Below are 24,899 nucleotides of genomic sequence, written 5' to 3'. Positions count from 1 at the left end.
TCTTCAGATCTTCCCAAATCCCCACATAAAAACAGAATGATTAGAAAGCAAGACCAGAGAATAATATTTATAAAACAAGTAGACCCGTAGCCTGAAAGTATAAACAGGTAGAAACAAACCCAAATGTATCAACATCCATGTAGGAAAAAAACAGGGAAGTATTGCGGTATTTGACAGACCTAAGAAGAACTAGAATACATTAATGACCAATTTAAGAACAGTTGCTGAAACCAAGTACTGCCCACTCAAATAGCAAGCAAGTGTGAAGATTCTGCAGTATGAAGATTTATACAGGCAAGAGTAATTTAGACCCTATAAACTGTGGAAAATAACTAACCATGGCTCCCTTCCAGGATAAGTTCCCACTATGTTGAGAAACTCCTAGAAATCAAATAAAAACTGAGACGGGCAGGGACAAGAAAGAAGGAAAAAAAAAAAAAAACTGGGGTTACATTTGTAGTAGGAGAAACTCCTAGAAATGAAATAAAAACTGAGATGGGAAGGGACAAGAGAGAAGGAAAAAGAAACTACAGATAAAGGTAGAAGAGGAAAAGAGAACCAGAAAATCTCAGAAAGAAAACCACCATAGTTTTAAGACTACACAAAAACAAGAAAAGTGGAAACTTTGAAGTTAAAAAAAAAATTGAATAAAGTATTCTTCTAAGTTAAAAAAAATTAGTTGTAGTTGGACACAATATCTTTATTTTATTTAATTATGTCAAGCTGAGGATCAAACAGTGTTTCAAGCCTGCAAGGCAAGCACGCTACCACTGAGCCACAACCCTAGCCTCTTCTAAATTTTTAAGAAAAAAAAAACAATTGCACATAAATATGAGGGAAAAAAGTTGCTATTCAAATTCCATGCAGGTATACTCTAAGAAGCAAAAGTAACATCCAAATAAAATCATTTCAGAAAGTCATATTCAAAATCAGATCAACATTCTAATGTATTTTTGCATACAAAAGCTAAAAGGCATTAATATTATGTAAGATATGAAAGAACATAAATAAGGATAGGAAATATTCAGAAATGAGGTGACAAAAATCTAAAAAATTAATTAATGGTATAGGGTTTAAAACTATGTTAAGAATAACAACTAGGCCAAGCGCAGTGGTGCACACCTGTACTCTAGGCAGCTTGGGAGGCAGAGACAGAAGGATCTACAGTTCAAAGCCAGCCTCAGCAATAGAAGATGCTAAGTAACTCAGTGAGACCCTGTCCCTAAGTAAAATACAAAGTAAGGCTGGGGATGGGGCTCAGTGGTAGAGCACTTGCCTAGTATGTGTGAGGCACTGGTTTAATTCTCAGTACTGCATGCAAATAAATTAATTAATTAAATAAAGGTCCATCAACAACTGATAAAAATATAAAAAGAAAAGAAAACAACTAAACTGGGGCTGGGGTTATAGCTCAGGGGTGGAGTGCTTGCCTAGCACACATGAGGCACTGGGTTAGACCCTCAGCATCACATTAAATAAATAAATAAAGGTATTGTGTCCATCTACAACTAAAAAAAATTTTTAAAAGAATAATGACTAAAATAAAAAAACACAAGAACAAATTACACAGTGAAATATTTTATTTTAAAAAAGGAAACATAGGGCTAGGGTTGTGGCTCATTGGTAGAGCGCTCACCTACAAAGTGTGGGGCCCTAGGTTTGATTCTCAGCACCACATAAAAATGAATAAATAAAGATATTGTGGGGCTGGGGATGTGGCTCAAGCGGTAGCGCGCTTGCCTGGCATGCGTGCGGCCGGGGTTCCATCCTCAGCACCACATACCAACAAAGATGTTGTGTCCCCCGAGAACTAAGAAAATAAATATTTAAAAAAAAAATTCTCTGGGGCTGGGGATGTGGCTCAAGCGGTAGCGCGCTCGCCTGGCATGCGTGCGGCCCGGGTTCGATCCTCAGCACCACATACCAACAAAGATGTTGTGCCTGCCGAGAACTAAAAAATAAATATTAAAAAATTCTCTCTCTCTCTCTCCTCTCTCACTCTCTCTCAAAAAAAAATTCTCTCTCTCTCTCTCTCTCTCTCTCTCTCTTCTCTCTCTTTAAAAAATAAATAAATAAATAAATAAAGTCATGAAACACCACACCCCACTGTTGTGTTTCTTTAAAAAAAAAAAAAGATATTGTGTCCAACCACAACTAAAAAATAAATATTAAAAAAAAAAAGAAAAGAAAACATGAGGCTGCACATGCCTATAATGCCAGTAACTTGGGAGGCTGAGGCAGGAGGATTACAAGTTTGAGGCCACCTTCAGGAATTTAGTGAGATCCTCAGCAACCTAGTGAGAATTTATCTCAAAATAAAATTAAAAAAATGAGCTGGGGGTGCTGGGGTTGTAGCTTAGTGGTAGAGCACTTGCCTAGCATGTGTGAGGCACTGGGTTTGATTCTCAGCACCACATATAAATAAATAAAATAAAGATCCATCAACACTAGAAAAAATATTTTTTAACAATGAGCTGGGGGTGCTGGGGTTGTGGCTCAGTGGTAGAGCACTTGTCTAGCATGTGTGAGGCACTGGGTTCAATTTTCAGCACCACACATAAACAAATAAAATAAGTGTCCATTGACAACTAAAATAATATTTTAAAAAAGCATCGCTGGGGCTGGGGCTCAGCGGTAGAGCGCTCGTCTCACTCGTGGGAGACCCTGGGTTTGATCCTCTTCACCACATAAAAATAAATAAGTGAAATAAAGGTATTGTGTCCAACTACAACTAAAAAATAAATATTAAAAGAAAAAAGAAAAAGCATGCTCTGACTGAGTGTGTTGGCTTGGGAGGCTAAGGCAGGAGGATCATGAGTTCAAAGCTAGCCTCAGCAACTCACACCGTGTCTCTAAACAAAATATAAAAAAGGGGATGTGACTCGGTGGTTAAGCAGCCCTGGGTTGGATCCCCAGTACCAATAAATAAATAAATAAATATTAAGCATGCTCTGATTCTGAAATTGTTAGTCCAGAATGACCAACACTAAGATACAATCTAGAAAAATTATTATTATTATCATTATTATTATTTGTGGTACTGGGTATGGAAACCTAGAGTGCCCTGTCTCTGAGCTACATCCCCCAGTCCTTTTTATTTTTTATTTTGAGACAGGATCTCCTCACATTGCCTAAGCTGACCTTGAAATTGTGATTCTCTTGCCTCATCCTTGTATGTTACTGGGATTACAGGCATGAACCACAACACTAAGCTCTAGAAAAATTATTTCACTTTAAAGAAAAAAGACAAAAATCCTTGGAGTATCTGTCAAGAATACCATGTGACACAAAATTAGAAATAAAATCAGTTAACTAATAGCCTTCAACAGCCAAATTTTATGCCAGAAGAAAATGGAGTAACATATTGAAACACTCAATCATTGAAAATGTGAATCAACCATTTTATACCCAGGAAAACTGACCTTTTAAAGTGCAAATAACTGGGTTGTAATTCACTTCACCAATCAATGCTCCAAGTGGGAGAGAGAGAGATCACAGAAATACAAGAACCCATGGGCTAGGGTTGTGGCTCAGTAGTAGAGAGCTTGTCTAGAATGTATGAGGCACTGGGTTTAATTCTCAGCACCAAACATAAATAAATGAATAACATAAAGGTCATTTACATATAATAAAAAAGGAAGAAGAAGCCAAAGTGAGAGGAAGAGCCATAAGGACCTCCCATTAGGCCCCATCTTTTAAAAGACCTATTATCTATTAACATCACCACACTAAATACCAAGCTCTCAACAAATGAACCCATGGGGAACAAATTCAAACTATATCCAAATCATAGCAGGAATGGTGTACTGATATATACAAGAACATAAATAACCCTTGAAAACATTGTGCTAAGGGAAAAAAGCCAGTCATTGGGGCTGGAGTTGTAGCTCAGTGGTAGAGCTCTTGCCTAGCATGTGTGAGGCACTGGGTTCAACTCTCTCAGCACCGCATATAAATAAATGAATAAAATAAAGATCCATCAATATCTAAAAAAAAAAAAAAAAAGCCAGTCACAAATTACCAGATTATATGCTTTCATTCATTGAATTATCCAAAGTGCTGGTTGCATAGGTCCGGAAAAAGGTAGAGGAGAGATGGAAAGTGACAGCTAGTGGGTATAGTCTTTCTTTTAGGGGAGATAAAATATTTTTAAATTAACTGAATTCAGTGGCACATGCATGTAATTCCATGTGCCACTCATGGAGCTGAGGCAGTAGGATTGCAAGTTTGAGGCTAGCCTCATCTACTTAGTGAGACCCTGCCTTAAAATAAAAAATAAAAATGGAGTCACAGCTCAGAGGCCAAGCACCCCTGGGTTCAATCCTCAGTATAAAAAAAAAAAAAGTGAAAAATAAAAAAAGGTCTGGGAATACAGCTCAAGGGTAGAATGCCCCAAGGCTCAATCCCAGTATATATATATAAAAAAAATCTAATATTAGATATGGTAATGGTTGTACACCCCTGTGAACATGCTAAAATAATGAATTGTATACTTTCAATGGTGAATTATAAAGATGAGTTACAAATAATTCATGCTTTATGTACTTACAATGAGTATTTATCAAAGTACAAATGAATTATCTTCTATTTACGTGATATTATTCTAATTTCCTAATTTTCTTACTATTTGGTTTTTTCTTTTTGGCTTCAGTGTAATCTCTTCCCCTTTACTCTTCTTTTTAGAATATAATTTTTCTTGTTTCTTTTCTTTTACACTCTATGATCAAACCATGGAAAATATTGTACATGTCCATGAATTTAAGAGCCATTTATATACTACAATCTGTCTTGGATCATTTTTCTTTTCTATTCCCTATATATCCAACTGCTTATTAGATATTTCCATTTAGAAATTCCAAGTAAGAAATGAGAAGCACATAGAATTCAATTTATATCAAATCATATTTCCTCAACTATTCCCTTAATGTATTCCTCTCTTTAAATGGCACCAATTCCTAAACAGAAGCCCACCAGAAATCTAGGAGTCAACCAAGACTCTAATCTCTTCACCCATATCATAGTCAGTTGGTCATTTAGTTCTTTTGTTTGTTTGTTTGTTTTTTTGTTTTTGTACTAGGGATTGAACCCAGGCGTACTCTACCACTGAGCTACATCCTCCAGTCATTTTTATTTCCATTTTGAGACAGGATCTCACTAAGTTGCCCATGTTGGCCTGGATCTTATGATGTTTCTGCTTCAGCCTCACAAATAGCTGGGATTACAGGGATGCATCACTATGCCTGACAGTGACAGAATTTTTATAGAAGACTTCCACATATAATTCTTGCCCCTTTTTAATTCATCCTCCAATTTATTTATTCATTCATTTGTTTATTTATTTAGGTATTGGAGATTAAACTCAGGGAAAGTCAACCACTGAGCCAAATCCACAGTCCTTTTTATTCTTCATTTTGAGGTAGGGTCTTGCTAAATTCTTGACTGACCTGGAACTTGTGATCCTCCTTGCTTCAGCCTCCCAAATTGCTGGAATTATAAGCCTGTGCCACCTTGCCCAGCCTGCGCTCCAATTTAAAGAAGGATGACCTATAATCTACATCTCTGATCATTTAATTTCCTTGCTCATAATTCTTCAATGGTTTCTTATAGTTAGGATAAAACCTGTACTTCTCAAGAGGGCATATCTTTAATTCCCCTTCCTCCAACAGTAAGTAGTTTTCTTTTGAAGGAATTACCGTTCCCATTTTGTATTGATAGGACAATAAACCAGGGTGTCCTGGATGGGCAAGTTCATTATATAAAACCTGAAATTCTCCTCAGGATTTTTTCATTTTAATTAATCAATTGTACCGGGATTGAACCCAGGAACACTTAATAACTGGGTTCTATCCCTAACCTTTTTTATTTTTTATTTTGAGACAGGATCTCACTAAAAATAAGGCTGACTTTGAATTTTCCATTCTCCTGAGCCTTCTGAGCCACTGGGTTTATAGCCGAGCACCATCACGCCCTGCTAAATTAAATTTATTGTTAAATGACACATAAAATTGTACATATGAATGATGTAACATGATGTTTTCTTATCTGTATACACTGTATAAAAATGTTTAATCAGGTTAAAAATATATATCTGCTTGACCATTTATCATTTTCTTCTTTATAATACTGGGGATTGAACCAGGGGCAATTTACCATCAAGGTATCTTCCTGGCCTTGTTTTCATTTTGTATTTTGAGACATTTCACTAAATTGCCCAAGCTGGCCTCAAACTTGTGATTCTCCTGCCTCAGCCTCCCAAATTGCTTGGATTACAGGTTATATGTGTGGACCACTACCCCGGCTATCATTTCTTTATGATGAAAACTTCCAATACACTTTCTTCTAGCTTTTTGAAATATATATTATTGTTATCTACAGTTTCCATACTGTGCAATTTTACACCAGAACTTATTGTTCCTAATTGTAAATTAGTGTATTTAAGAATTTTTCCTGGGCTGGGGATGTGGCTCAAGCAGTGGCGCGCTCGCCTGGCATGCGTGGGACCCGGGTTCAATCCTCAGCACCACATACCAACAAAGATGTTGTGTCCGCCGAGAACTAAAAAATAAATATTAAAAATTCTCTCTCTCTCTATCTCTCCTCTCTCACTCTATCTCTTAAAAAAAAAAAGAATTTTTCCTATTCTTCCATTCCCACCTCAGAATTTTGAATCAGATTATGCAGTGATGGAATATATATATAGGCACTCACTCTGACAGTTGAGTAATTCTTGCTACCTACATTTCTGCAGCTATTTCCAAGCCTAGTTGTCTAGCTTTCTGGTCAATTCTAAGAGTCATTCATTTTTCCAATAAATTCTCTTTTTGCTTACATTAGCCAAGTCAGTTCTTTTGCTTATGACTAAATAAATAAATAAATAAATAAATAAATAAATAAAGGACCCGACCTATTTCCCAGTGTTGCCTTTCTCCATCATATAATATGTTTTTCCCTGTTGCAATAATGAACTCTTCATAGTTCTCTTACCCAAAGTGTACACTTCCCCAACTTTTAAGAAAGTTTTTGAGCCTGGCAGAGCAGAGTGGCACACTACTGTAATCCCAGCAGCTCAGGAGGCTGAGGGCAGGAGGACCATGAATTAAAAACAGTCTCAGCAATTTAGCAAGGCACTAAGCAACTTGGTGAGACCCTGTCTCTAAATAAAAAATACCAAAAAAAAAAAAAAAGAGCTAGGGATGTGGCTTACTGGTTATGTGCCCTAAATAAGTAAAGAAAGAAAGAAGAGGCAGCAGCTCTTTGAGCTGAGCTGATGATTTTAATCCCACCAGTGATTGGGATGACTGAGGCAGGGGGATTGCAAATATGAGGCTAGCTTTGGCAATTTAGTGGGATTCTGTCTCAAATATTAAAATCTAAAAAGTCTAGGGGCATAACTCAGTAGTAGAGCACTAAAAAAACCCAAAAGACCTCCTTGATTCCCATCTCAGCTGCTGGGCAAGTTCTATATGCTCTCCAGGGCTTCTCTGCCTCCCTAATGCCTATACAATACACTGGTACACCTTGAACATAATTATTATTTCAGTTACACTTTTTCTACATGTCTTTCACTAGACTCTTTAAGTTCAAAGAGAAAGAACTCTGTCTGTTATCTCTGATTTCCCAACCCAGCCCAGTGCCGGGCTCTAAAAAGTCACTTCAAAATGTTTGCTAGTAAATATACAAATAAAGCCTTCTATGTGAGACACTGCAGTCAGGTAACTTCATAGTTACCTTCATAGGCAAGTATAAGTATGTGAAAGTCATACATTAAATATTTACATTTATATTTTACTTCTTTTAAGTTGGCCTTCTCAGAAAGATAGGCTAAGGAAGAGTTTCCCTTCCTTTTACATCAAAATTTTGCTATTTCAATGGCTTCTTAAAAAGCAAAATATGGGATGGCGGGGGTGGAGGGGGTTCTGGGGAGTGATATGGGCCAAATTATATTGTTGTATTGTGAACATATACAATTATGTAACAACAAATCTCATCAATATGTGTAACTATAATTCACCAATAAAAAAAAAGGGAGGGGGTTATGCAGCAAACTATGGATGATGTCCCAACAAATTGCACAATAAGGAGAATTTCTTTCCCTTCTTTCACTCTTTCCTGGAACTTGCTGTTTTGGCTCTAATGAATGTTTTAATTAGAATTTGTTTGCATTATAAAATTCTTATTCAAATACTCCGGATTTAGCCATCAGGTGGCTTTCAAGTTATGAACAATGATGCACTTTGGGGAATTTGAGAATTCCAGAATGTGGAAGTGTCTCATACAAATCAGAGAAGCTATTCCTGCAATTTGGAGAGATCAGAAGCTCTTACAATCAAATGTCTTTCATCAGTTCACCACTTTCCACTTCACCACATTATACTTTAGTTCATTGGGAAAAAATGTTTAAGTATTAAAAAGTGGATGCTTCAGACTGGTTTGGTGGCACTTGCCTGTAATCCCAACCCTGGAGGTTGAGGCAGGAAGATCTGTAAATTCGAGGCTAGCCTAAGGAATTTAGGAAGACTCTGTCCCCAAAATAAAAAGTGCTGGGGATGTAACTTGATGGTTGAGCACCCCTGGGTTCAATTCCTAATGTTAGGAAGTAGCTAGCAATGAGCAGTGAAATACATGGCAAGGTCACAAGTTTTCTTAAAGTCATTACCATTGTAACTATCTATCTATCTATCTATCTATCTATCTATCTATCTATCTATCTATCTATGTATTGAGAATTGAACCCAAGGACAGTGAGTCATATCTCCAGCTGTTTTTATTTTGAGACAGGGTCTCACTAAGTTGCTTAGGGCCTCCCTAAATTGTTGAGTCTGGCTTCTGTTTTGGAAATCTCCACCTTTGTCCCAGATGCCAATGCAATTTACAAGGACTTCGTTTTGAGAAAATGGAATCAGAGTTGTATTGCTCTGCTAGAAGGAGAAACACAGGGGACTCCTGTCCCAGAGACTGTGATTCTGCCCATCAGTGGGAACATGGGGTTTTAAAGAAGTTTAATCAGGGACCATAATCCATGTGTTCTCTGTCTAGAGTTGTAATTCACTTGTTAATTATTGAGGGCCACTGTATTTCATGATCCCATACTTAAAAATATTTAAAATGTTATTAAAGTATATGAATTTTCCTGACCTTGAGTCATGGAAGTAATATGTTTTAGGTGGCCACCAAATATGTATTATCATGTACAAGTATCCTTTTCTGGATTGTTTTAAAATGTGAACAAAAAAGGAGGTTAACAGATCTGTTTGTTTACTTTCACCTTTCCTTTTCATTATATCTAATTCTATTCAGGATACTAAATTGTTTAGAAAATTGCTTTCTCTTAGTGCCTGCTGGAATGTTACATAATTTTTTTTAGCCATCATTGCCAGAATTCTTATCTTCATCCCAGTACTGGTGAAGACAAAGATAAAACCAAACTACAGCTTCTTCGATAGCTATCACAGTAAACTGTATAAACTGATGCATCAATGAATAATAACTCAACAAGTGATGCTCAATCAAGGAGTCAATTTACTTTGGGAGGAAATGGACATATTGATGGATTTCTCTGCTTTGAACTGCTTGCAGAACTTGCCTGGACTATGTATCACTTGTATGCATTGTGAACTATCTGTTGGTGTAACGAATTGCCGTAGTGCTGGGGCATCTTTGCTGATGGTGTCATCGGTGGTACAATTTTTTCAAAAAGAGCCGTCATTTGGCTTGGTGTCATGGCATTTTGCATCCTCCTCCCTTCTGCTATCAAAGGCCAAATTTGGGGGCCAACAGAGGTGAGGCAAAGAACCTCACCCCCCCAACACTGGTGCAAAGGCCTATCCACAAGTATGGCTGTCAATGACGGGTAAGATCCAATTGCAATGGTACCAACCTAAGACAGGAGGCTGACACCTTGAAGTCAGCTCATCCAATGATGGGTAAGAACCATGTGTAGTATTGGACAACCTAAGACAGGCACAGTCCCTAAGCCACATGCTTGTTGTTTAATTAAACAGAAGGGGGGAGATGTTGAGGGCCACAGCCTAGTAGGGATGATGGATGATGCATGGCATTTTGCCAGAAGGGAGTGGTTGAGAGGTGATGCCAGCGAGCCATTGAGATGATGATGGTTATACTAAGCTGTGTATTCAATTGTATATAGACCTTTACTGTCTGGCAATAGGGCAGCTCTTGCTGCCTCGGGTGCCTGCTACTTTGGAGTTCCTGTTGAGTTCTCCTAGGGTCCAAGAGAGTAGGTGCGGAGCCCAGTGGAGAACTGGGAGAGTTCCCAGAAAGTGTGCATGGAGTGCTGGTGGAGTTCAGGCAATAAAGTTTCCTGTTTGAACATACAAGTACTTTGTGTCGGCTTGGTTATTTGTGCCCAGTCAGACTGCGGCAGTTAATTTGGGAGACAGTAATTTCTTAGATCTTCTGGTGTCATCCCCAGGTCTGAATTACTTTGTTCCTATGGTAGGTGTGTGCTCAAGGATGGATAACTCTGCTAGGATAGGGAAGAAAGGTAATCCTGTTTCTACTGAGATTGGGAAGGGGGAGAGATTAGGGAGGCAGAGAGAGAAAGGAAGAGAAAAAAAAATATGTCCTTTTCAAAAATAAGTCACAGTGACACAGCAGCAAAAGCTATATTCAAAGCATAAAGTGGACCACAGTTACACTTTGAATTTGCAATCCTCCTGCCTTAGGCTCACAAATTGCTGGGTTTACAGGCAGGCAGCACCATGCATCATCTCCTTTGTCATTCTCTGCTCAAAGATGATTATCTCTCTCTCTCCCCCATCTTTTTTTAAATATACACATTCTTTTCTTTTGATTTTTTTTTAAATTGTAGATGGACACAATACCTTTATTTATTTTTCTGTGATGCTGAGGATCGAACTCAGTGCTTCATGCATGCTAGGCAAGCACTCTACCGCTGAACCACAACTCCAGCCCTGACCCACTCTCTCTTGAGATTGCTCTTTGCTTGAGCCTTACTTTACTTTCACTCTGCTTGTATTTATAATAAAGTTCTCCTGCATGGCTTTTGGTGTCTGTCTTTAAATTTTCTTTTGACAAACACAAGAACCAAGGTTTAAAGTTTCAGTTCCTGTGACACTTATATCACAAGAAAATTAAAGGTGGATGCCTCTGGTGAATACGACTACGACCAGGAAAATATGTATTTCTTTTTATTGTAAGTCTTTCTGTAGCATTTATTTTATAACCATATGCATGTATTACTGTTTCTTTTACATTTTTGATTAAATTTTCCAACTATAATAGTAACACATTTATTATTTTTGTTCACTATTTTTATTCGTATGTGTGTGTGTGTGTGTGTGTGCGTTACTAGAGAATGAATCCATTGCTTCATGCATGGCAAGTGCTCTACCATTGAGCTACATTCCCCTTTTAAATGTTTTTTTGTTTGTTTGTTCTAAGGATTGAACACAGGGGTATTTTACCACTGAACCACATCCCCAGTCCTTTATTTTTCTATTTCTTATTTTGAGACTGGGTCTTGTTAAGTTGCTCAGGGTCTTGTTAAGTTGCTAAGGCTGTCTTTGAACTTGTGATCCTTATGCCTCAGCCTCCCTAGTCCTTAGGATTATACAGGTGACCACTACTCCCTACCAAATGTTTCTAAATAAACTTATTGAGCATAATTTAACACAATAAAATGCACCTTTTTTTTGTATGTTTTGTTTTGTTTTTATTTGGGGGTATTGAACTCAGCAGCACTCGACCACTGAGACACATCCCCAGCCCTGTTTTGTATTTTATTTAGAGACAGGATTTCAAATTGCTTCACACTTTGCTTTTGCGGAGGCTGATCTTGAACTCGAGATCCTCCTGCCTCAGTCTCCTGAGCTGCTGAGATTATAGGCACGCACCACCTTGCCCGACAAAACACACCTGTTTTAAGTATACTGTTTAATGAGTTTCAGCAAATGTTTGTATTAGCCAGGTATTGCTGTCATCTTGACTTTGGAGGCTGAAGAAGGAGATCACAAATTTGAGGTCAGCCTCAGCAATTTAGCCTAAGCAATTTAGCAAGACTCAAAAATAAAAAGGTCTGGAGATGTAGCTCAGTGATAAAGCACTCCTGGGTTCAATTCCAAGTACCAAAATGAATAAATAAAAAAACAAACAGGGGCTGGGGATGTGGCTCAGGTGGTAGCGCGCTCGCCTGGCATGCGTGCGGCCCGGGTTCGATCCTCAGCACCACATACCAACAGAGATGTTGTGTCCACCAAAAACTAAAAATAAAATATTAAAAAAAAAAAAAAAAAAAAACAAAACAAAAAAAAAAAAAAACAAACAAATAAATAAAATAAAAACAAAAAAGTTTGCATTAATGTAACTACCATTATTATCAAGATATAGAACAATATTTCACCCGAAAAAGCTCCCTTGAGATCTTTGCAGTCAATCCCCAATGACTGTCCTTAGCCGCAGGCAATCACTGCTCAGCTTTCTGTCATTATACATTAGTTTGCTTAGGTTGATTTGGTCTGGTACTAGGGATTGAACACAGAGCTGCTATACCACTGACACATCCCAATTTTTTTTATTTTGACAGAAAGACTTCCTAAATTGCTGAAGGTCTCAGTAAATTACTGAGACTGTCCCTGAATTTGCTATTCTCCTAGTCACTAGGATTACAGGTTATGCACCAACCTGGCCAGGTCTTTTAAATTTTGATGATATCCCATTATAAGATCTATTTATTTATTTACTTACTTCATACTTTGTGCTTTTTTTTTTTTTTCCCCTCTGCAGTCACAGTGAAATCCAGAAACAAGAAGCCTGATGGACAAACATCTTGTGACAAAAGTCAAAACTATGCCCTAGGGGCTGAGGCTTTATGTAGCTCAGCGGTAGAGTGCTTGCCTACCATGTGTGAGGCTCTGAGTTTGATCCTTAGCACCACATAAAAATAAATAAAGAAGGCATTTTGTCCATCTACAACTATAAAACAACAACAACAACAACAACAAAAACTATGCCCTAAGACTTGATGGCACATGCTCATAATCCCAGTGACTGGGGAAACTGATGCAGGAGAATAGCAAATTCAAGGATGGCCTCAGCAATTTAGCAAGACTCTATTAAAAGGACTTGGCTCTGTTTAAAGGGCTTGGGATGTGGCTTAGTGGTAAAGTGACCCTGGGTTCAGTCCCTTGTACCAATCAAACAACAAATTATAGTCTAGACAAGGGGAACTTTCTTCTCATAACAAAAGCCACCAGACAATCCTGAATGAAGATCCACCAGACCAGCCTGACCTAGGTCACCTGTTGTGGCAGCTGTGCAATCTCTCCAGCTATGCAGATCTCCCACCATTGTCCTCAATCCCCTTTCTATGAAATCTCAAAATCATTGTCAACTCCACAAAGACAGGACCAAGGACATGGGTTCCCTTGTCTTCCTGGTGTGGCTACACTGATTGAAGTTTCTTTCATGATTTTCACCCTCCCCTTTTGATTTGGGGGGCAAGTGGCTGGACCTGATTTATTGGATTCCCAGAGCCAGATCTCTGGCCTAGGACTCTGGTAACAATCTTATCTAATCTGAGTTTTTGCATTCCATAAACGTTTTGGAATCACCTTCTCAATTTCTACATACAATCCAGCTTGAATTTTTATTGGGATTGTAATAAATCTGTAGGTCAATTTGGGAAGTACTAACAACAATACCTATTTTTCCATGGTATATTTTCCCTTAGGTCTTCTTTAATTTCTCTCAACAATATTTTGTGGGTTTAACAGGCTTTAAACATTTTAAAAAACGTATCCCTAGCCAGGTGTGGTGGTGCACACCTGTAATCCCAGCGGCTCAGGAGGCTGAGGCAGGAGGATTGCAAGTTCAAAACCAGCCTCATCATTTTAGTGAGATCCTGTCTCTAAATAAAATATTAAAAAGGGCTGGGGATGTGGCTCAGTGGTTGAGTGCTCCTGGGTTCTATGCCAGATACCCGCCAAAAAAGTATCCCTGAAAACATCATGTTTTGGATACTATTTAAGTGTTTTTGTTTTTTTTTCCTTCAGTACTGGGGAATTAAACTCAGAGATAGTTTATCACTAAATTCCATTCCTAGCCCCCCTTTTTTTAGTGGACATAATGACTTTATTCATTTATTTTTATGTGGTGCTAAGGATTGAACCCATTGCTTCACATGCACTAGGCAAGCACTGTATTACTGGGCCACAATCCCAGCCCTGTTAGTAGTTTTCATACATTTACATTTTGCATAATATTATACACTCTGACTTTGCTGAATTTAATTATGTGTCCTATTATGTTTTTTATACACCCCATAGGATTTTTTTCTCTTTGTTTTAGTACCAGGGATTGAACCCAGGAGTACTTAGCCACTGAACTATATCTCCAGCCTTTTTTATTTTTTATTTGAACCATATCTCCAGCCTTTTTATTTTTTATTTTGAGACAAGGCTTGCTAAGTTGCTTAGGGCCTTGCTAAATTACTGAGCCTGCCATTGAACTTCTGATCCTAATGGCTCAGTCTCTTGAGTTGCTGGGATTATAGGCCTGTGCCACCATACCTGGCCCTGTTGGATTTGATGTGCTTGTGACCTTGTAATCTCCAAGCTAGTTTGTTGTTTGTTTGTTTGGTATTAGAGATTGAACCCAGGTGCACTTTACCACTAAGTTACATCCCTAGTTTTTTAAATTTTTTTATTTTGAGGCAACGTCCAAGTTGCTGAGCCTGCCCTTGAACTTTCGATTCTCCTACCTCAACCTCCTGAGTTCCTGAGATTCCAGGTATGCAACACTGAGCCTAGCTTGTTGTGCTTTTTGTTATCATAAATGTACAATTTTTTTTTAAAAGACAGTGAGAGAGAGAATTTTTTTATTATTTATTCTTTAGATTTTGGCGGACACAACATCTTTGTTTGTATGTGGTGCTGAGGATCGAACCCGGGCCGCACGCATGCCAGGAGAGCGCGCTACTGCTTGAGCCACATTCTCAGCCCATAAATGTACAATTTTGTAAAAAAAAAAAAAAATTCTCTTTAGCCATTGAGATACTCATATATTCATTCTTCTTTATTCTCCTATTATGAAGCATTATACTTTTTTATAAAATCATACTTCCTTTCCTGGGATAACTTCACACAGTATTGATGTATTACCTTTCTTCTTTTTTTAAAAAATATTTTTTAGTTGTAGTTGGACACAATACCTTTATTTTTTTTATTTTTGTGTGGTACTGGGGATTGAACCCAGGGCCTCACACTTGCTAGGTGAGCGCTCTACCACTGAGCCACAACCCCAGCCTGTATTACCTTTTTTCTGTATTCTAGTTGTTAATATTTTGTCAAAGACTTTTGCATCTTTGTTCATGAGAAATATAGTTGTAGGTTATAGTTTTATTGCAATTTTGTCTGGTTTGGTATCAAAGTTATGCTGATCTCCTAAAATGAGTTAGAAAATGACCCTTCCTTTTTTTAGTCCCTGAAAGGATTGATATTATCTCTTCTATTATTTGATAGAAATTCATCAATGAAGCTATCTGGTTAAAAAGTTTTTTTTGTGAGAAGTTCTTAAATTATGGATTAAATTTCTTTAATTCATTTAGAGGTATTTAGATTTTCAATTGCTCCTTGATTCACTTTTATTTTTTATTTTCAATGAATTTGTCTATTTCAATTAAGTTATTCAATTTGTGGGCATAGAAATTTTCATAGTGTACCCTGACTTTTTTTTTTTTAAGTTATAGATGGGCACATACCTTTATTTATTTTTATGTAGTTCTGAGGATCGAACCCAGTACTAAAGTGCTAAAGCACTCTACAACTCCAGCCACCTTTTTTTACTTTCTTTTTGATGGAGGACTGGGGGAACGGGGATTGAACTCAGGGCCACTCAACCACTGAGCCATATCCCCAGCCCTTTCTCTTTTTTTATTTAGAGACAGGGCCTTGCTAAGTTGCTTAGGACCTTGCTAAATTGCTGAGGCTGGGTTTGAATTTTCAGTCCTCCTGCCTCAGCCTCTCCCAGCCACTAGGATTACAGTCACGTGTCACAGTGTTTATTTACTTAAAAAAAAATTTTTTTATTGTTTTTGTAGTTGTAGATGAACAGCATGCCTTTATTTTATTTGTGTATGTTTTTTAAGTAATGCCAAGGATCAACCTAGTGCCTCCCACGTGCATGGCAAGTGCTCTGCCTCTGAGCTACAGCCCCAGGCCACTTATTTACTTTTTAATATATATAGAATCTGCAATGACAGCCTCTCATTTCTGATATGAGTAAAATAAATCTTTTTTTTTCAATGTTGTTCAATCTGGTTATAAAAATCAACTTTATTGATCTTTCCCAAGAATTAACTTGAGGTTTCATTGACTTTCTCTGTCTTCTTTTAATTTTATTGAATTTTATCATTATTATTTTCATTTTCTACTTACTCCAACTTTAGTTTGCTCTTAGTTTTCTAGATTAAAGTACAAGCATAGATCAATAATTTTATATCTTTTTTTGTTTTGTTACATAAGCATTTAAAGCTACATCTCTCTTTCCTATCTTTAGAGGGCTTTTTTCTTTTTACAGCAAACCAACACTAAAACACATATAATTCAACACATACAAACTGTGAAATTTGTTTTCACAAAACAATACTTTCTCTTTACAATGTGCAAGGCATGTTGGTATTTTTTATTCCACATAATTAAGAAATGCTATTTAAGCTGGGTGGTGCACATGCCTGGAATCCCAGGGACTCAGAGGCTAAGGCAGGAGGATTCCAAGTTCAAGACCAGCCTCAGCAAGTTATCAAGGCCCTCAGCAACTTAGTACTGGTAATATAGCTCAGTGGTAAAAATCCTCCTTGGTTCAATCCTTAGTACAAAAAAAAAAAAAAGAAAGAAAGAAATGCTTTCTATACCTGGGAATGGTGGCACAGGCCCATAATCCCAGTAGCTTGTGACAGGAGGATCATAAATGGAACATAACTTCAGCAGTTTAACAAAACCCTGTCTAAAAATTTAGAGGGGTGATGTTTTAGTCAGCTTTTTCGTTACTGTGACTGAAAGACAGAACCAGAACAATTTTAGAGAAGAACACTTTATTTGATGCTCATGGTTTCAGAGCTCTCAGTCTAAATTGAAGCTAAATTGAAGCTGGGTCCATTTCTTTTTTTTTTTGAGGATCGAACCCGTGCCGCACGCATGCCAGGCAAGCGTGCTACCGCTTGAGCCACATCCCCAGCCCCAAAGCAAGCTGGGTCCATTTCTTGGGTTAAAAGTGAGGCAGAACATCTTGGCAGGTGCTGGGGGTGTGGCTCAAGCGGTAGCGCCCTGGCCTGGCATGCATGCGGCCTGGGTTGGATCCTCAGCACCACATACAAACAAAGGTGTTATGTCTGCCAAAAAAACTAAATAAATATTAAAAAATTCTCTCATATTCTTTCTCTCTCTCTCTCTCTCTCTCTCTCTCCCCCTCCCTCCCTCCCTCCCTCCCTCCCTCCAGAGGGAGAATTGAGAAGGAGAAAGTGGGAGGGGAAGATGAGAAAGGGGGAGACTCCACTCTCCAGATACAAAATATATACCCTATAGCCATGCCCCCAAGGAAACACTTCCTCCAGCCACACCCACCTGCCTCCAGCTACCAGTTAATCCCATCAAGGATTAATTAACTGATTAATTAACTGCTACAGCCCAATCATTTCTCCTCCAAACCTTCTTGCATGTCTCACTGGTGAGCTTTTCAGGGATACCACATATAAATCATAACAGGTGATATTACAGCTCATGATAAAACACCCAGTGTTCAAACCCCAGAACCAAAAAACAATCAAACATGGAAAACATTTATGTATAAAATGAAGAATTGGAAAAAAACTGAATACCAAAATACCGTCCAAAAATACAAACAATACTGCATCCTCTTAGATAAATGCCATCTTAAAAATTTTTGTAAAGGTTGTGAAACAGCATGGGAAAGCATTCATAAATCAGGAAATATACACACATATGATTACAACTATATGGCAGAAAGAAATTCCACCTGTAGAGGTGGAATGAACAAAAGTGTTACTTGCTTTTTCCATTGGGATAGAGGAGACATTTTTCCTATTCCTCTGCATTTTCCAAATTCTATTAAATAGTATGCTAACGTAAAAATGAAACATTGACTGAATATGTTGGCTCTTAGGATTTAAAATGGAAAATACACCAAAAAAAAGCACAGGAAAAGTATTTATAGTATGGTTGTAATTCTGTTTCAAGTGTACATTTGTATGATGAAAGAGTAAGAGAATACAGAGAAAAATGTCAGAATACCAAGAAAGGTGGAATGGTAGTTGAGAATTTTTTTTTCCTCTTTATTTTCTAGATTTTCTGTAATTTATTTACTTGTTTTTCTTTTGTAATAAAACCTTTTTGATAACTGTACCTAGTTGCAATAGATGAAGTTAATTTACCCCAGGCTCCCTGTGTTAGAGATATACCTCAGGCTTCATCTCAACAGGCTGCTGGGGCTTGTTTTGTGTCAAAATAATGAAAGGCATATAAGACATTTAAATTCTACCTTGTCATGTTAGGATTTATCAAGCCCTTAGAAAGATAAAAGGCAAAGCTTTTACAGTGGCTTTTCTACTTCAGTTGAAAATAATGATGACTGGGCCAAGAAGCCAAGAAACATGGGTTCTATTCTCAGTTTTGCATTTTTGTTCAGGGAGGTCATTTAACCTAATTTCCTAATTCTGAAATTTTAAGAGTCAGATTACTAGTCTGTAATTGAAGGTCACATATAGAAAACCCTGCTAAGTAGGGCAGATGCAGAAAATTAGTGGTAGATTTGAGCAAGTTTCTAAAAGTACAAGAGGAAGAACTCAACAATGGGTTGAAACACAAGCATCAAGATTTTTCCAAGAAATCTTAGGGCATAGAACACCCAGGTACTTTGTATACCCTATCTAGCAAAGAACAGAACTTTATGGCTGGTCCTAACTCCCAGCTAAAATGAGGATGTGGAGAAAAATGCAGTTTTGAGTACATGAGTGTTACACTGAGAAAACACCCCAAAGCTCATTTAGTTTGGCGAGTCAAAGTATATCTCTACCATACTGTCCAAAAGAATTTTGTGAAAAGACTAGGGATATAGCTGTTGGAAGAGTGCTTGCCTAGCATGCACAAGGCTCTGGGTTCAATCCCCAGCACCAATAAAGTAAAATAAATAAAATTAAATTAAGTTAAAATAAGAAGAATTTTGTGAAATGACAATAATGTTTTAAATCTGTTCTGTTCTCTATGGTAACCACTTTCTATATTGGACCACTGAGTATTAGAATTGTGAGAAGTGTAACTGAGGAATGGAATTCTAGTTTTATTTTTTTATTTATGTACTGGGGATTGAACCAGGGACATCTTAAATGTCTCCAGCCCTTTTTATATTTTGTTTTGAGAGAGGGTCTTGCTAAGTTTTCTTTAGCTGGCTTTGAACTTGCCATCCTCCTACCTCCACCTCCTGAGTTACTGGTATTACGGGCATGCACCACCACACCTGGCTCTTAATTTTAAAATTAAATAGCTACATGTGGCTAAAGGCTATCATATTGAGCCTTTTGTTTGTTGTTGTTGTTTGATCATGGGGATTGAACCAGAGGCTTTACCACTGAGTTACATCCCCAGCCATTTTTATTTTTTGTTTTGAGAAAGGCTCTTGCTATCCCAGCAGCTCAGGAGGCTGAGACAGGAGGATCTCCAGTTCAAAGCCAGCCTCAGCAATGGCAAGGTACTTAGCAACTCAGTGAGACCCTATCTCTAAATAAAATACAAAATAGGGCTGGGGATGTGGCTCAGTAGTTGAGTGCTCCTGAGTTCAATTCTCAGTACAAGAGAGAGAGAGAGAGAGAGAGAGAGAGAGAGAGAGAGAGAGAGACTTGCTAAATTGCTAAAGCTGCCCTTAACTAGGATCCTCCTGACTCAGTGTCCCAAATAGATGGGATTACAAGTCTGCCCCACCATGCTCAGCTGTTCTTATTCAAGCACAACAAAACTTATGCAATGAAAGAAAAATCCTTTTTTAATATGAAAACTATTGCATTTTATACTTCCTAGTGTGTCTGTGTATGTGTCTGTATGTGTGTGTGCTATGAGTAGTAAGTTAATGATTTCACAAGAAGCTAAACAATTCTAAGAATTTTACAGGAATTTACACCTCATCTAGAGTAACCCTAGAGTAACCACATTCTGGGCTCAACCTGAAAATGCATTCACCTAAAATGATCCAGCAAGCACATTAGCTCCAAGTGACTTTCTAAACTAGGGACAAGGTGAGATAACGCAATTTTGGGCTGAGGCGACTATTGTTGGATATGCCTTAATCTTAAACTCAGACTAAGTCTGGGTTCTGCAGTTAGGAAGGGCACAGCAATTCTTTCTTTAGCACTCAGAATCAGCTGGTACAGACAATGATGTTCCTAAGCTTAGACTGTCCCTACATTTCCCCTAAGTGCAATAAGTAATATAGTCCTGTAACAGTCAAATTATAGATTTCTAAACTGTACTATAGACCTGGAAATCCAGATATATTCCAACATCTTCCTACCTAACCCCATTAAGGAAAGAGAGAGTTAACCTAATGCCAAAACAGGTTTATTGGTTATTTTATGCCAAAGAATGTGAGTAATTTGCAAGTACTCAAAATAAAAAAGGCTCGATACAAGCTGCCTCCCTTATACCCTAAGAAAGTATACCAACTCCAAACTTCAAGTTCACATAATAGACACACTAAAAAGAAATTCAAAGCTCCTGCTTTGTTAGGAAATAAATAAAAACTGCTGGAAGTAAATGAAATAAAAAAATTAAAATTGAGATACTGATTCCTACAATAACATTAACTATTGTTTGTCTAAAACATAAGACCAATAAAACATTCAGAATTTAGGCATAAAGTTATATTTTAAGAGGAGAAAAGTACTGGCAATTTTTTTGTAGGTCCTCTGGCAGCTCCATACATGTAGGCTAAGAAAAGAAAATGAACATAGGTTTATGATAGCTAAACCTTTGAATATGGTACTTAAAAATCACTTCTATATACCTGACAAGAATAGGTACTCTAGAGTCTATTCAAATGTGTTCATATATCACCCTCTAGTATTTTGTTCATTTTTTTTTTTACTAAAAAAACTACTACCAATACTTTTCAGCCTATGAATAGGAATTTTGCAGATCCCCCTTCAAACAAATCTGAAAGCCAAAACACAAAGCAAAAATTTTAAATGACAGATCCTTCCTGATACTAAGGCCAAGATTTTTCCCTTCTTCAAATCCTCTTAATCCAAATTATGAGAAATAATTTACTCTGTCCACTGGCAACATTTCTGCATAGTGACATAATCAGAAATTGTACTTCTTTCATTAGTTATTCATTCTCATTCTAACCCAAATATCAGGAACTCGGCAGTAAGCAAGAGGATATAATTTTCCCTGAAGCCTATAATGGAGGCATACAAAACTTACAACATGAGAAACTTAAGCATTTCGAAAGACCCTGTATGGCAGAGAAATGAGCCATCTTTATGGCCTCAGGGACAAACTATAAATCCTAAGGCAGATTTAAAGAAGGATTTATCCATGAATCTGTTTTCTCCAAGGCTGGACAGGGAGGGAGTGTGGAAATCACAGCTTTTTTGAAAGGATGAAAGGTGTCAGCTGGTGACACGATGGTTTCCTGAGGAAGAGAAGAAGACACTGAAACTTCTTGCTTTGTGCATGTGAAATCTTCCTTATTTTCCACCATCAATAACTGTTCTATCTCTTCTTTCAAAGAAAAACTTGCCTGGAACTCATGCTTGGGTATTATAAAGTGTTCTTTCTGAGTTATTCTTTGCTCCTTTAACCCTTTTAACTCAGGACAAATGAGTTTGTTACTGGAATTGTCACTGGCTTCTCCTTCCTTTATGGGAGGTAGATGAGACTTCACTGTTGTTTGTTTGGCTCCTTCTTTCAAAAAATTCACATCCTCATGAAATTCCGGAGATGTAAAACTTGGAGCTTTATCTATTCTAGAATTTTTACAAAATAAGAAGCCTCTGACTTTTTCCTCTTTTCCTGTTGTCTCTGCCACTGATTTCTTTGGGCGTAGCTCAGTCCTTATTAGGAGTCCCTTTGCATTCACCTTATATTCTTTTGCAGCTCTCTCTCTGCGCTCCTTCTGGAAGTCCTTGAGTTGAAGTAGCTCCTCTGGAAGCTCCATACATGTAGGCTAAGAAAAGAAAATGAACATAGGTTTATGATAGCTAACCTTTGAATATGGTACTTAAAAATCACTTCTATTATACCTGACAAGAATAGGTGCTCTAGAGTCTATTCAAATGTGTTCATATATCACCCTCTAGTGTCTTCAACTATAATTGTACTATTTTTGAGCAAAAATATTTTGAAAAGGTAATGAGTCCACATGTGTGTGTACATATGTATGTGTAAAGATTATACAGGGAAAGTGAGTCTTCCAACCTGGCCCCAGTTGCCTTAGCAGATGTATCTTCTAAAAAGCTGTTTCTTGTGTAACCTACCAGAGGAAGTCTGCATATATGATTATAAGTGTATACATATACACCTTATTACATGTTTATATTTCCAATGCATTACTTTTTTATTATTTTTGCAATACTAGATATCCAACCCAGAGCCTTGCCCATGGTAGGCAAGTGCATTACTACTGAGTTACACTCCCAGTCTTGATGGCATCTTTGGTTTTTCCCCTAACTTTTAATGTTGGTAACTAAAATCATTCTACACAAATGATACCATACATTATATATTCTTCAGCATCTTGTTTTAGATTGTTTGTTTTTTTACTAAAAAACAAATGTTTAGGAAATTGTTCCATATTAGCATTTCTAAGGGCTATGTGGACATATTGTAACTTACTTAACCAAACCTGTTGTGTTCCCCACCCCCAACACACACACACACACACACACACACACACAGTGACCCACCACTGAGCTATGTCCCCAGGCCTTTTTATTTTTCATTTTGAGGCAGGATTTAGTTACATTGCCCAGGCTGGCCTCAAAGTCCTGTTCTCAGACAATGTTTCTGCTTCAGCGTCTCAAATAGCTGCTATTACAGGCACATGTCACTAGGCCCAACTATCACACCAAGTTTGCAAAGTCAAATTTATGAATTTTTTATGTATGATCTTCAAGTATTTTTGTGTTATGTTAAAATATTCTTGTATTAAAATTTTAAAATTATTTTTCTAATAATTTTCTAATTTCACTAAAAAATTTTTTTAGTAGTAGATGGACACAATACCTTTATTTTATTTATTTATTTTTATGTAGTGCTGAGGATAGAACCCAGTGCTGCACATGTGCTAGGCAAGTGCTCTACCATTGAGCTACAACCCTAGCCCCATCTAATTTCACTTTTTTATACAACTACTTGATCCAAGGAGTTTATTTTGTTGTAATGAAAGAGAACAATCCAACTCTGGCTCTCCTCCTCTATATTTGTAAATTAATTGCCTAAGACCCTTTACTGAATAATCTCTCCCATTGATTGGAAATGCTAATTTATCACAATCATCTTGGCAAATTGATACTGAGTTTATTTCTTGGCTCTCTACTTCATTCCATTGACCTGCTTGGTCATGTATCAGTCAAAAAATGTTTTAGGGCTGGGATTGTGGCTCAGCAATAGAAAGCTCGCCTGGCACAGGTGGGGACCCGGGTTCGATCCTCATGCACCACATAAAAATAAAGGCATTGTGTTGTGTCCATCTATACCTAAAAAATAAATATTAAAAAAAGTTAATTAAAAAAATGTTTTAGTGTAGCTTTGTTTTAATATTTTACAAAGCCAGTCTTCTTTCAGCATACTCCTTTTCCCAAGGTTTCCTGGCTATTCTTGCATATTTACTGGTTTTTACAAAGTCTGTAATGACAATCTGTCATAATAATCCAGGTGTTACTATTTTTTTTAAGAGAGAATGAGAGAGGAGAGAGAGAGAGAGAGAGAGAGAGAGAAGAGAATTTTTAATATTTATTTTTTAGTTCTCGGCGGACACAACATCTTTGTTGGTATGTGGTGCTGAGGATCGAACCCGGGGCGCACGCATGCCAGGCGAGCACGCTACCGCTTGAGTCACATCCCCAGCCCCACTATTTTTTTTTAATATTTATTTATTTTAAGGTAGACCCTCATTGCTATACAAAATTACATATAAGAGGTTGTGAGGGGAATGGGAAAATAAACAAGGAGAGAAATGAATTACAGTAGATGGGGTAGAGAGAAAAGATGGGAGGGGGGATAGTAGGGGATAGGAAAGGTAGCAGAATACAACAGTTACTAATAGGGCATTATGTAAAAATGTGGATGTGTAACCGATGTGATTCTGCAATCTGCATTTGGGGTAAAAATTGGGAGTTCATAACCCACTTCAATCTAATGTATGAAATATGATATGTCAAGAGCTTTGTAATGTTGTGAACAACCAATAAAAAATATTTTTTAAAAAATATTTATTTTTTTTTTCAGTTCTCGGCGGACACAACATCTTTGTTTGTATGTGGAGCTGAGGATAGAACCCGGGGCCGCATGCATGCCAGGCGAGTGCGCTACCGCTTGAGCCACATCCCCAGCCCCATGGTGTTACTATTTTTATGGGAAAAGAATTAAATTCAAAGATTAATTTAGGAATAATCAATAGCTAAAAATTTTTAGTGTTCTCGTTCATTTAAGTGTTCCTTTACACTGTGCAGTAATATTAAAATGTTTGCTTCATTTATGTCTTTTGGTTTTTTTTGGTACCAGGGATTGAACCTAGGGGCACTTAACCACTGAGCCACATCCCCAGCCCTTTTTATTTTTTATTTTGAGATAGGATCTCACTAAGTTGCTTAGGGCCTTGCTAAGTCACTGAGGCTGGTCTTAAACTTG

The 24,899-nt window shown here is 37.4% G+C and overlaps 1 protein-coding gene across 4 annotated transcripts in view; it reads right to left on the bottom strand.

The window, feature by feature from the left end:
- Nucleotides 1-15,386: 15,386 nt before the first annotated feature.
- Nucleotides 15,387-24,899, bottom strand: part of Exd1 (exonuclease 3'-5' domain containing 1) — a 55,582-nt gene continuing 46,069 nt past the window's right edge. For all 4 annotated transcript variants that reach the window (XM_078049787.1, XM_013358592.4, XM_078049788.1 and 1 more), the window contains one exon: nt 15,387-22,215. In XM_078049787.1, the coding sequence (XP_077905913.1) occupies nt 21,556-22,215 (660 nt within the window). In that variant the 3' untranslated portion in view covers nt 15,387-21,555. The remainder of the gene's footprint in view (nt 22,216-24,899) is intronic.

This window comes from Ictidomys tridecemlineatus, chromosome 5 (genome assembly GCF_052094955.1).
Source record: "Ictidomys tridecemlineatus isolate mIctTri1 chromosome 5, mIctTri1.hap1, whole genome shotgun sequence".
Classification (NCBI taxonomy): Eukaryota; Metazoa; Chordata; class Mammalia; order Rodentia; family Sciuridae; genus Ictidomys; species Ictidomys tridecemlineatus.
Note: the sequence above shows the minus strand (reverse complement) of the source record. Positions and strands in the feature narration are given on the sequence as shown.